General features: G+C 33.0%; 1 protein-coding gene across 1 annotated transcript; it reads right to left on the reverse strand.

The window, feature by feature from the left end:
- Positions 1–2,968: 2,968 nt before the first annotated feature.
- LOC128229390 (serine protease inhibitor dipetalogastin-like) lies at positions 2,969–10,415 on the reverse strand. Its single transcript, XM_052941284.1, has 12 exons — positions 10,363–10,415; positions 9,726–9,822; positions 8,895–9,014; positions 8,278–8,397; positions 7,916–8,035; positions 7,010–7,129; positions 6,648–6,767; positions 5,694–5,813; positions 5,331–5,450; positions 4,619–4,738; positions 3,800–3,919; positions 2,969–3,163 (listed from the first exon to the last, which is right to left on the reverse strand). The coding sequence occupies exons 1-12, from the start codon at positions 10,412–10,414 to the stop codon at positions 3,085–3,087; spliced, it is 1,308 nt and encodes a 435-aa protein (XP_052797244.1). The 5' UTR covers position 10,415; the 3' UTR covers positions 2,969–3,084.
- Positions 10,416–13,793: the final 3,378 nt, after the last annotated feature.

The following is a 13,793-nucleotide window of genomic DNA, read 5'->3' on the forward strand; positions in this document are numbered from 1 at the left end:
TCAGGTCACATAAATGGTTAATTTTGCGACAGAAAAGATGAAAGCAAATCACTTTAAGTTATTAAGTTACAGTGCATATTGAACATATAATATGAATAACTTAGAATTAAATAATTAGATCATACATTTCATCAAATGGTGTCGGTTTATCTGATAGTTGATGCAAAAATAAAAAAAAAGAGTGAGGTTATATTCCATACAGTTACATTGCAATACTTCATACAATTGATACATAAACAAGTACAGCTTAAACAAAGATGTGGTTTTGATATGCTAGAATAGCGACATACCAAAATAAACACAAATAATGTGCGAGATCCTTTTTATATACTAAATATAGACATTCTGTGTTGCAAACAGTTTGTGCCTAAAATATAAATTTTAAATGTTCATTTTTTTTCATAATTTCCCAATGCTTTTTAAAAATGAATCATACTCATAGTATAAAAGCCATGAGAGTTCTCTCCCCCCCCCACCCAATATTTTACCACCGTTATGTTATGGATAAACAGATTTTCAGTTCAATCCCATTTATTTAATCTTCCGTCGTCCAAACTAGGATGTTGTCAATGTAACTAACCTTACAAGTTGAAAAAGCACTTCGGATGGGTTACATTTCATAGTCCATATCACCAAATTTGGTTTTAACGTCGTTAAGATACTCTGGCATACTATCAATATGACAAATGGCAGGAGGAACACAAAGTTTTCGGGTAAATGCTTTGTAGTCAGTATTTTAGTGTTTAATAATTCAAGTACACCGTTTATTCAGAATCTGTACTAAGGAAACATGGACAATTTCAACAGCCAAACAAGTAGTTTTTCTGTGTTGTATTAAAGATGTGTTTCTCTCGTTCAGTGTCTCTTCGACCTTAGCCATGTGTCTGGTACGCCTGTTTTGTTTAATATGTCGCTACTAGGCTTTGGGCTCGATTTTCATTTGATTATGTAACTGTAACCTTTGTTTTTAATATTTACTAAACGGAAGCCAAACGAACAGAAGAAAAATCAAAACAATATTTAAAAGAAAACTTTAAAAGGAATATCGGGTTTACTGCATCGGAACGGTCAGTGAATATAGGAGTTATCTTGTGACAGACAGGTTTAAGATCTATTAAGATGTTAGCAAACAAGCCATCAGCTGTTTTACTTGTTTCCAATGAACACCATCTGACGGACACAAAACTAGAGGCATACAACGATAAACACACGCCGAGATTCAAACAGCGACGGACATACAAAAGGGCTTGAACACAACCACAGGTTACATACACGTTGAAATGGTGTTGTCAGTGATTCGTGTTGTTAACGTATTGAATCATGTGAGGTAGAATTATCATAGTCTAGTTTAAATCTGTAGTGAACAAAGGCTTTGCTGACCGCTTCAAGGTGGAAGCCACAATCTTTAGAATAAAAATATGTTGAATTTACTGTAGTCTGTTTATGCTATTTTGTGACTTTTGTTTGTTAGTGATTGTTATAACTGCACCGTGTGCCTTTAAACAGGGTCTTCGTTAAACTTTGGGCTGCTAATACTGAAATTTCATAAAGCTTATACGGTAACATAGTACTTGCATCTTGTCATACGAAATAGACTACATGTCGAAAGTTATATTAAAATAAAACAAGAAATGCCGTTTTTGGTCAGGTTAAGGAATGATTAATATGTGTAATTAATCCAAGCTAACCGTGAACTCTTACACTAAAAGCACACCCAGTTATTGCTGACTTTGTTTTTAATTTTATTTCTAAACGTACAATATATGACAAGTATGATATAATTAAATGTATTTTTTTTATTTCTATGTCACCTTTTAAATACAAAGACAGTCCCTCTTATTTATATCGTAATCTGTTTCTTGAATTACACGTTCACACATATTAAATATTAAAACCATCACCTAACTATTTCAAAATCTTCATGATTGAAAGAAATTATGATCACAGACGCATGATTCTAATTTCGATAAAGCTAACAATAATAACCCAAATCATTGGCAGTGCGTTAAGAAATATTCCTGACCGTATTTGATCATAAATTGAATATGCACAAATCATATAGTAACACTTGAATATCCAAATTTATTTTTTATAATTTAAACATACCGCAACAACTTACCGTGGGCATGTACAGCAAAGAATCTGGCATCGCTTGTGGAATCGGCCTTATATACATTGACAACTTGCACTTGCCATTGAGTTCATGCAGGACTAGCCTTGAGCACATTTTCCAAAAAACAGCTGTTGCGCTTAATGTTCGTAGTAAATTTTTCACCCCTTTGGAATGTAACAGCAGTACTCTCGGCTTTGACAAGTAATATCAGGTGTATTTATCAAAACATATTGGTCACGCTAATTTCCGAAAGGCAAAAGCCATATTGTAGCATTTGAAAATGTAATATTTCACCAGTAAAGAGTTTGATGCTCATTCGGTGAAATATATTTCGATCTTACACTGAAACAAACAATTTTCTTCTTTTTACTTGAAAAAAACATAATTTCTTTCCAGATATAAAAAATACGGAGTGAATTGAAATATGGAAAAAAATCAAATATTCCTTTTGATAAACATTTGAGTGTCTAAATTACACTGAAGGAAAGTTACAACTATTGAGCCATCTTATTATTGCACCAATTGTACACTTGCTTTTTTCGAATCGATATGGCTATTTATACTATCTTTTTAAAGGCTATGTTTTTGTATGTTATTTGAAGCAAAGTTGATTTGAATTTCCAAGTACATAATTCAATATTATGTGCGACATTCAATGAATATTTAACTGAACTCTTGATATTTTGTGCTATGGTCGTTGATAAGATGATCAGAAAATAGCTCGTATAAATTTACATGATACCAATATATATCACTTGTAAATCAAATTTAGGTAAATAGTGTTTACAAATGTGGGAACGCTACGCCTTAATATGGGCAAAAGGAAAATAATTTTTACAGTTTAAGATCGTTTATTGAATTTTCATCCAACGAGAATATAACTTTAATCAATATTCAATATTTCATGAAAAATACAATGACAAGCTAATAATTTTGCCAATAAGTCGACAGTATTTGTTTCATCGTCGTCATTAAACTTTGATGGTTTCAGCTGTCCAACCCTTCATCCACCCTGGGGCACAATCGCCAACATGCTTCTGGGCCACTCCTCTTCAAATTTGCCAAAAAAGAGAAATTGTATAGTATTTAACTATATTTTTTTATATTTTTATATGATTAATACTAACCATTTATTGTCTATTAAAATGTGTGTATAGCACGCCTTCAACATAAAGACACAACGCCATTGGTACAGGAACAGTATATTTACATATTGGGTCAGTTTATCACATATTTCCAAAATGACGTCTATTTCCGATTCAAATGAACAAAAAACATTTAACAGAATGTCAACGTGAAATATTGATTACGGGGTTAGAAGATGGTCCGGTATTGGTTAAATGGGGTGCCAGAAACCATATTCATTATATCGATATGGTTTCCTTTGATCCGTACATCCCACATCTAAGAATTTACTTACCCCTTAACCTACAATATCCAAGTTTATGAACCATTACAATCTCAGGAACAATGATAACAGTTTTAACTTACCAAGCATATACCAAAAAAAAGTAAAATCCCAAAATCCATTCCAAAAGTCTCCCATTGAACGCATGCTACACACAGTTATATCAATCTACCAGAACTGACAAATAATGTTTGATTTTCTTTTATATATGACACAAAACGATCATAATATAATCGATTCTGTTTGTTAATGCATAAATATGGTTCATTGATACGTACGCGCATTCCATAAGGCAGCTATTCGGGTACGTGACGTCATCATTCCCACATACAGGGTCGTAGTTAAAAGGACAAGCACAGCCAGGGACGCATTCTCCGTCATGCTTTTTGGCAACCCCTCTGTCAACAGACCGAAAAAGCTATGCATTATTACATTCACATTAACAATGCCCGATAAAATCAAATACAAATCCTTCTAGTTCATACTCAACGTCTGTTTACAAAGGATTCAATGATTCATTCTTATGTAAACCGTGTGTTATCTATGAGTAATTAAAGGGGCACACACAATTTTTAGACGTTCGTTGTTTTTTATTATTACTATATTAAACTCAATGTATGATCAAAACAAAAAGAACACATGACTTGTGTCAGATAAAAAAACGGCGCTTTTCAACCAAGGCCTCTTTAGCCGCAGAATTATTGATTGAACCCCACAATTTATGAAGGCACACATTTTTATCTGTACACAAATCATATCAATGTTTTAGTTTGACCATTAAAGTCAACTGAGTTAAACTTATTGTACATTTAAATTTAGGAAATAACGAACTATTTTAGCAACAACGCATGTTGTGCCTCTAAAACCCAATGTTAACGTTGCTGTTAACAATAATAAATTGTTCTGGAAAGAAGGCGATCAACACCATAACATGTTGGTGCTCTCTATAGTCATTCCTGTACTTTGTATTGAAATCATTCGAATATGACAGGAACAAATCGTACTTGCATCGCCTTTGACAGTCGTTGCTATATGTAATACATGATACTTGAACATTTTCCTAAATGTAGGACAGGAACAATTCCATGCATACGTACGCGCATTCCATAGCACAGCTATTCGGATACGTGACGCCATCATTCCCACATAAAGGGTCGTAGTTAAAAGGACAAGCACAGCCAGGGGCGCATTCTCCGTCATGCTTTTTAGCAACGCCTCTGTCAAGAGACCGAAAGATTTATGCATAATAACATTCAGATTAGCAATGCCCGATAAAATCCAATACAAATCCATCTAGTTCATACACAACGTCTGTTTACAAATGATTCCTTGATTTATTCTTATAAAAACCGTGTGTTATTTATCAGTTATTAAAGGGGCACACTGTAGATTGAGGCATTTGTTACTATTATTAAACTCATTTGAGTTCTATGATCAAAACAAAAGTGCATATGACTTGTGTACAGATAAGATTCAACTGGGGACTTATTAGCAGCATCGCTATTGACTGAAACCCAATATTTATAACGGCATACATTTTTTCTGTACACAAATCATATAATTTTTTTCTAGGTTGATCATTAAAGTCTAATTAGTTAAAAATTTTGTGCATTTATATTTAGAACATAACAAACATTTTAACAACAACGTCTGTTGTGCCCCTTTAAGCCTATGCTATCGTTACTGTTAAAATAATGAATCATTCTGGAAAGGAAGGAGATAAACAACACTATTACATGTTGGTGCTCTCGAAAATAATTCCTGTTCTTTGTATTGAAATCATTCGAATATATCAGTAAAATATCATACTTGCATTGCCTTTGGCAGTCGTTGCCATATGTCACATCGTCGTTTCCACACACGGGCGTATAGTCGAGCGTACAGATACATGGGGTAGGGCATTTGCCATTTGACTGCTTGCTTATGCCGCTACAAAAAGTATATGATCACTATAAATTGTATGAATCAATTGACATCATCGTTCATTGAATTTAGCCCTAAGTGTTTAAGCTTTAACTAACAAATGTATAGCTGAACATTTATCAGAAATACCCAGACTCCTTAGTAAGGTAATTACTGAATAAAGCATTGCAAATGAAATGTTCGGTTCTAATACATGATACTTTAACATCTGCCTTGATGGTAGACTGTGATAGTACAATGCATACGTACGCGCATTCCATAGCACAGCTATTTGGATACGTGACGCCATCATTTCCACATACAGGGTCGTAGTTGAAAGGACAAGCACAGGCAGGGGCGCATTCTCCGTCATGCTTTTTGGCAACACCTCTGTCAAGAGACCGAATAAACTATGCATAATAACATCTACATTAACAATGCCTGATAAAATCAAATACAAATCTATCTCGTTCATTCTCAACGTTTGTTTACAAAGGATTCACTGATTATACTTTTTATGATAATTGTGTGTTATCTATTATGAATTAAAACGTAACAATGTTGATTGAGGCGTTTCTTCTTTTTTGTTCTTATAATATTAAAATCATTTGATTTTAATGATCAAAACAAAAAAATACATATAACATGTGTACAAATATAAATTATAAACGATCATTTGGCGCCTTTTCAACTTGGGCCGTATAGCTATTGACTGAAACCCACACTATAACAAATTTCGTTTTCTGTACGCATATCACATCCATGTTTTGGGTTGATCATTAAACTCAAATGAGTTAAACATAATAATGTATTCACATTTAGAAAATAACAAAATATTACTAGAAACAACACATTTTGTGCCCCTAAAAGCCTATGGATAGTGTGTGTATACCACGTAATAAACTGCGTCATAAATGCTACGTCGGAAGGCAATATTTTGCTTCGAATGAAGACATTTCACGAATCATATCATTTTTTTTAGTTAGTTCCCTAAAGTATAATGAGTTTAACTTATTGTGCATTTAATTTTAGAACATAACAAACTATTTTAGCAACAATGTGTGTTGTGCCCCTTTAAGCCTATGTTATTGTTCTTGTGAACAATAATGAATCATTCTGGAAAGGAATTAGATAAACAACAACAACATAACATATTGGTGCTCTCTAAATTTGTTCCTGTTCTTTGTATTGAAATCTATCAAATATCTCAGTAACAAATCATACTTGCATAGCCTTTGGCAGTCGTTGCCATATGTCACATCGTCGTTTCCACACACGGGCGTATAATCGAGCGTACAGATACATGGGGTAGGGCATTGACCATTTGACTGCTTACTTATGCCGCTACAAAAATATATAATCACTATGAATTGTATGAATCAATTAACCTCATCGTTCATTGAATTTAGCCTTAAGTTTTTGAGCTTAAACTTACAAACGAATAGTAGAACATTTATCAGCAATACCACAACTCCGTAGTAAGGTAATTACTGAATAAAGCATTGCAAATACAATGTTTGGTTCTAATACATAATACTTGAACATCTGCGTTGATGGTAGACTGTGATAATACAATGCATACGTACGCGCATTCCATAGCACAGCTATTTGGATACGTGACGCCATCATTTCCACATACAGGGTCGTAGTTGAAAGGACAAGCACAGGCAGGGGCGCATTCTCCGTCATGCTTTTTGGCAACACCTCTGTCAAGAGACCGAATAAACTATGCATAATAACATCTACATTAACAATTCCTGATAAAATCAAATACAAATCTATCTCGTTCATTCTCAACGTCTGTTTACAAAGGATTCACTGATTATACTTAATATTATAATTGTGTGTTATCCATCATGAATTAAAGCGTAACAATGTTGATTGAGGCGTTTCTTCTTTTTTGTTCTAATTATATTAAACTCATTTGACTTTAATTATCAAAACAAAAAAAAATACATATAACATGTGTACAAATATAAATTATAAACGATCATTTGGCGCTTTTTCAACTTGGGTCGTATAGCTATTGATTGAAACCCAAACTATAACAGATTTCTTTTTATGTACGCATATAATATCCATGTTTTGGTTAGATCATTAAACTCAAATGAGTTTAACATAATAATGTATTCACATTTAGAATTGCGTCATAAATGCTACGTCGGAAGGCAACATTTTGCTTCGAATGAAGACATTACACGAAGATAATTTTCCCATTTCTCCACCATTTTAAAAGAAACTTAGCGCAGTCTATGCCGCTCACAGAGCACCACATTCGGTCTTTTACTTTACTCTACCTTTACATAACAAACTATTTTAGCAACAACGTGTGCTGTGCCCCTTAAAGCTTATGTTATCGTTACTGTTAACAATAATGAATCATTCTGGAAAGGGAGGAGATAAACAAGACCACCATGACAAGTTAGTGGCCTCTATAGTTATTCATGTTCTTTGTATTGAAATAGTTCAAGTTTGTCAGCAACAAATCGTACTTGCATTGCCTTTGGCAGTCGTTGCCATATGTAACATCGTCGTTTCCACACACGGGCGTATAGTCGAGCGTACAGATACATGGGGTAGGGCATTGACCATTTGACTGCTTGCTTACGCCGCTGCAAAACATATTTTGTCAATATAATGTGTATGAATCAATTTATTTTATCGTTCATTGTATTTAACATTTTGTTTTTGAGCTTGAACTAACGAGCGAATAGATTAAAAAATATCAACAATACCATGTCTCCTCAGTAAGGTAATTACTGATATAACATTGCCAATTGGATGTTTTGATTTAATACAAAATACTTGAACATCTTCCTTCATGATAGACTGGGACAATTCCATGAATACGTACGCGCATTCCATAGCACAGCTATTCGGGTACGTGACGCCATCATTCCCACATACAGGGTCGTAGTTGAAAGGACAAGCACATGCAGGGGCGCATTCTCCGTCATGCTTTTTGGCAACGCCTCTGTCAAGACACCGAAAGAACTATGCATACTAACATTCACGTTAGCAATTCCCGAAATTAAATACAAATCCAACTAGTTCATTCTTAACGTCTGTTAACAAAGGATTCATTGATTCATACTTATGTTAACCGTGTGTTATCTATAAGTTATTAAAAGGGCAAAATGTCGATTGTGGCATTTTTTTTATTGATTGAAACCCCCACTCTACACAGGGCTTATATTTGTTTTATCTGTACACAATTAATATCCTTTTTTAAGTTTGATTATTAAAGTAAAATGAGTTAAACCTAATAATACATTTACATTTAGAAATATATATATAGCAACAACACATATTGTGACCGTCAAAGCGTTTCATTATCGTGAATATTAACAATCGTAAATCATTTTAAAAAGAAAGGCTATATTCAACACAACCATTACAAAATAGTGCCCTCTATAGGTATTCCTGTTTTTTGTGTTTAAATAATTCAAGTATGTCAACCGCAAACCGTACTTGCATTCCCTTTGGCAGTCGTTGCCATATGTTACATCGTCGTTTCCACACACGGGCGTATAGTCGAGCGTGCAGATACATGGGGTAGGGCATTGACCATTTGACTGCTTGCTTATGCCGCTAGAAAAAAGTATTTGATTGATATAAATTGCATTTATCAATTTACCTTATGATACATGTATTTGATTATTTTTATTAGCTTTAAATTATGAACGAATAGCTGAACATTTATCAGCAATACCTGTTATACAGCACTTCATTTTAAAGCCAAACATGTATAACAATACTATTTACTGAATATCAAATAATCTTTAATAAATGGTATCATTCGCATTATCGCATTATAGGTAGACAGTGCCATATGTGACATCTTCACTACCACATACTGGCGTACAATCGAGTTTTCAATACATAGAGTTGGAAATTCTCCAACTGACTGCTTGTTCATACCGAAGGCGTACATTAGAACATCAGTCATTGTCCAACAGTTCGTCATGACGTTCAGTAACATAACAGGACCATTAGGCAAGGTTTGTCAACCTTTATCTATAAATAACCATAATTTAAAACACACTTTGTGTATTAGTAATTTTTATTAGTAGAACGTAACGTAATAGTATGTTTTATAAAGGGGGCCATATTATCTTGAAAGGCCTGAGACCTATGCTAGTTGATAAATATGGCCCCAAAGTCTTATTAGCAGCTTCTTTAACTGTTGTAAATTGATATTGTAATTGCTTAATTAGATTTGATATAGTCATTATTCCATAAGTGTTCACTCATGTACACCGATAAATATCTGCTCGGTTAATAAAAATAATGATTTCATACCGACATTTTCTCTCACAATCGTTTGGGTATGTCACACTATCCATCCCACACACTGGGCGGTAAATCTTTGGACATTTACAGTAACGGCCGTTTACGTCTGAAATAGGTATCTTTGTGTGTTAGCATTGGATTATTCGCCACTTAAGGTATTCGATATAAAATGAAGTGAACTTTGGATTCCAGGTTTACCCATAGCATTGTGGTATCATTTGATTGGGTTTTATGAGACGAGAAGAAACATGTACAAAATACCGGAAACACTATTAAAACAAGCTTTTATGGCTTTGAATGATAGCAAAAAGGATATTTAACGTCCGAGTTCAGTTGAAATAAGATCAACATTATAAACTGGAATAATCTAATATTTTAATATTTATTTAGGTCATTAATTGAACATGTTGGTAATCATTGAGAAATACCCTTATAACTGATTTCATAATTATATGTGATGACCAGGCTTCAAAATGTAACGTTATAACGGTCATTGGCACGATAAAATGAAAATTATTTGTACATCGGTTTCTTTTAAATTAAACAATAGAATGCATGAATTTTAGTTTTGAAATATTTTTTATTATTCTGTATTTGGAAATGACATTCAAGGTATTTAACAAAACGTTGTGAAAGCATTACTTACAAGTCAGAGCTGCATGAAGACACAGTGCAATAATAATGTAATGTCCGTTCATTTTCGCCTGAAATTCAAGCAGAAACTAATTCGTTGTAAATTATACTAGGAACAACTCCAGAAAGATAAGTACTACTAAGAAAACTACATGGACAATCTCAGCAGCCAAACAAGTGTTTTTTCTGTGTTGTATGTAAGTTGTGTAACTCTCGTTTAGTGTCTGTTCGACCATAGCCTTGTGAATGTGTACTCCTTTTGTCGCCACTAGGCTTTGTGCTCAATTTTCATTTGATGATGCAACTCTAACCTTTGTTTTAAAGAGATACTCAACTAGAGCCAAAAAAACAACATAAACAAATATTAAAAAAGAAAGCTTTGAAGGAATATAGGGTTAACTTCATCGGAATGGTCAGTAATCTTGTGACAGACAGGGTTAAACCGGATTACTTATGTTTTATGTCTTATGTTATTTCTATCAATTCTATTTAGAAGAAGCCATGAGCTGTTTATTATGAATCCAATGAACACGGTCTAACGGACACACAACTATAGACATACAATGATAATGAAATGCCGAGATTCAAACAGCGAAGGACACACAGAAAATACTTGAAAACAATTACAGGTTACATACACATTGAAATTGTCTTGTCAATGATTCGTTTTGTTAACGTATTGGCCAATATGAGGTAGAAATTTCATGAACAAATTGAACAAAGGTTTTGCTCACCGTTTCAAGGTGGAAGCCCTAGCCTTTAGATTAAGATATGTTGAAATTACTTTAGTCTGTTATGCTGTTTTGTGACTTTGTTTTTAAGTGCTTGTAAGGACTTGCTCCGTGTGCTTTTTAACAGAGTCTTCGTTAAATTATGGGCTGCTTTAAATCACAAAAATTCATAAAGTTCATACGGTAACAGACTAACGTCTGTTCATATAAAAACAACTACATGTCGAAAGCCATATTAAAATAAAATAAACAATTCCTTTTTCTTTGTCAGATTAAAAAAAAAAATCATTTGTGTAATGAATCCAAGCTAACCGTACGCTCTTACACTAATCGCACACAAAGTTAATGCTGACTCTGATTTTGATAATCTATATTATTTCGAAACGTACAGAAAATGCAAAGTATGATATATACTTCAAGCGAATGATTTATTTCTATATCTCAATTAAAATACTAAGACTGTTATTAATTTATAGCGTAGTCTTTTTCCTAAATTACAAACGCTTACGAGGAAAATGGTGTTCCATTGTTTACTGTGAGTTTTCCGATTGTTCAAATGTCATGAATTTTAAAGGACTTGGCATAGAAGTTGAAAAAACGACATAACCATAAACTGTAGGAGTTTACTTGATGGAATGTTTTACAACAATGCCTTTATAAATAGCATGCATATGTTTAGTGTGATTTTGAGAGTAACATTAGTCTTCACTGATCTGACACATATTACATTTGAAAACTATCACCAAACTATTTCAGAATCATCATGTTTGCAAATAAATCAAGATTATACACACATGATTCTAATTTCGATAAAGCTAAAAAAATAACCCAAAACATTGTCAGTGCAAAAAAGCACTCTTACTTACAAGTAAGATTTACCACAATGAAATTGTTTAAATATACCAAAAATGCTGAACAAATGTCGAAAACAAAGGTTCTTATAAAGGATAACGAGCTTTATTTGAAAGAAAGTTGCAGAAAACATGATATTAATACCTTATGAGACGATAAAAATTCAGAGTAAATATTTTAGCACTCAACTTTCATTTAATATTTTTGCGTTTTCAGCTATTAAATACACGGCTACAATCTTGTTATCAGTAATAAATATTTTCCATAAATGCATTATTGAAAGGTTTATCACCCACAATTTATGTTTGATATACATGTGTATGTATTAATTTTGATAATGAGTGTCACTTGAAGAAATATTCCTGAGCCCATTTGATCGTTAATTGAATATGTACTTTCAAACCACATAATAACACTTGAACATCCAAACCAACTTGTTATAACAATTTAAATTAATCGTAAAACACTTACCATCTGCCTGTATGGTCAACCAAAAAGAATCTGTCATCGCTTGTGGTATATGCCTTATATATACTGACAACTTGTACTTGCCATTGAGTCCTGCAGGAATAGCCGTGAGCACTCCAAACATACCAAAAACAGCTGTTGCTCTGAATGTTCGTACTATATTTTTTCATTCGTTTAGCATGTAACAGCAGAACTCTCGGTTTTGACGTACAATCAGGTGTAAATATATTAAAATAAAATAGACCACGCTAATTTCCGAAACGCAAAAGCCATATTGTAGCGTTTGAAAATAGAATATCAAGCTTAAACGATGGAAATATAAATAATTTTGTTTTCTTTTGAAAAAAGGAAGTAAAAAAACACTGATGAAAATTAATGTATTTATTATAAAAGGTAGCGGGGTTTTAGCAAGTGTTCATGAATTTGAGAGATCGGTAACATCCTTTTTCGGAGTGGCCGCATCTTTACCAGCTTTCATAGTTTGCCTACGTGTAGTCTTTCTTGTCCAAAGAATCGGGTTTAAATTACAAACATTTATTGAAACTTTGTAATTTTTTTATCGTACAATATATCAAACTCATGCCAAAATGTAAAAGATGGATAAATCACCATTTTCATCTTTTAAACCTTTGTTTTACAAAAGGTATTTGTGAGATAGAACACACTTTGTTTATATTTATGTTATATTTTATGTCATATTTTTATGCAAGATATAATTATGCATTCTGTTGACGAGCGCAAACGATCTCGTTTCAAGATCCAGAGGTTCCCGGAATTATTACAACTAATCAATCAATTTATGTGCAAATGAGCCTAAACATGGTTGCTCTCATTCCAATCTAGTTATATTCATATATAATATATATTTAAACGGTATCATTATTTATCACTTATATTCTTTTTAATCTTTACATACTTTTTTTCATTTCTAAGGCCTAATAATCTTGATTTGTTTTGGGTAACCCGACCCTACCTAATAAAACGCCGCCGACCCTCTTAATATGTTTTTCAAAAACAATAAAGCACAACAAGAAACGGTGATAAACCCATTTTTTTCTAAATACAAACTGTCATGAAGTTTTTTAACTAGATATCTTTCATTTCGTAACTTATGGACCTTTCACAGGTAAATGCAAACTTGCCTTTTAATGTACAATAAAGTGTTTTGATACTAGTAATTTATTAATGCTGTCACCCTTCAAATATGTGACATGTTATATAGAGATAAAAATATGACCGCCATCTAAATTGTGTTGTTAAACATGGTCTGTTAAATAGGGTATTGCTTTGTATTCACTTAACTTACCTACCCTGGAGATCATTTTAGCATTTAATATCATCATTAAAGATTTAACAAATAAAGCCATGTAGTTGTCGCCTGTTTATCAGGCAC

The sequence above is a fragment of the Mya arenaria genome, chromosome 3 (assembly GCF_026914265.1).
Source record: "Mya arenaria isolate MELC-2E11 chromosome 3, ASM2691426v1".
NCBI lineage: Eukaryota > Metazoa > Mollusca > Bivalvia > Myida > Myidae > Mya > Mya arenaria.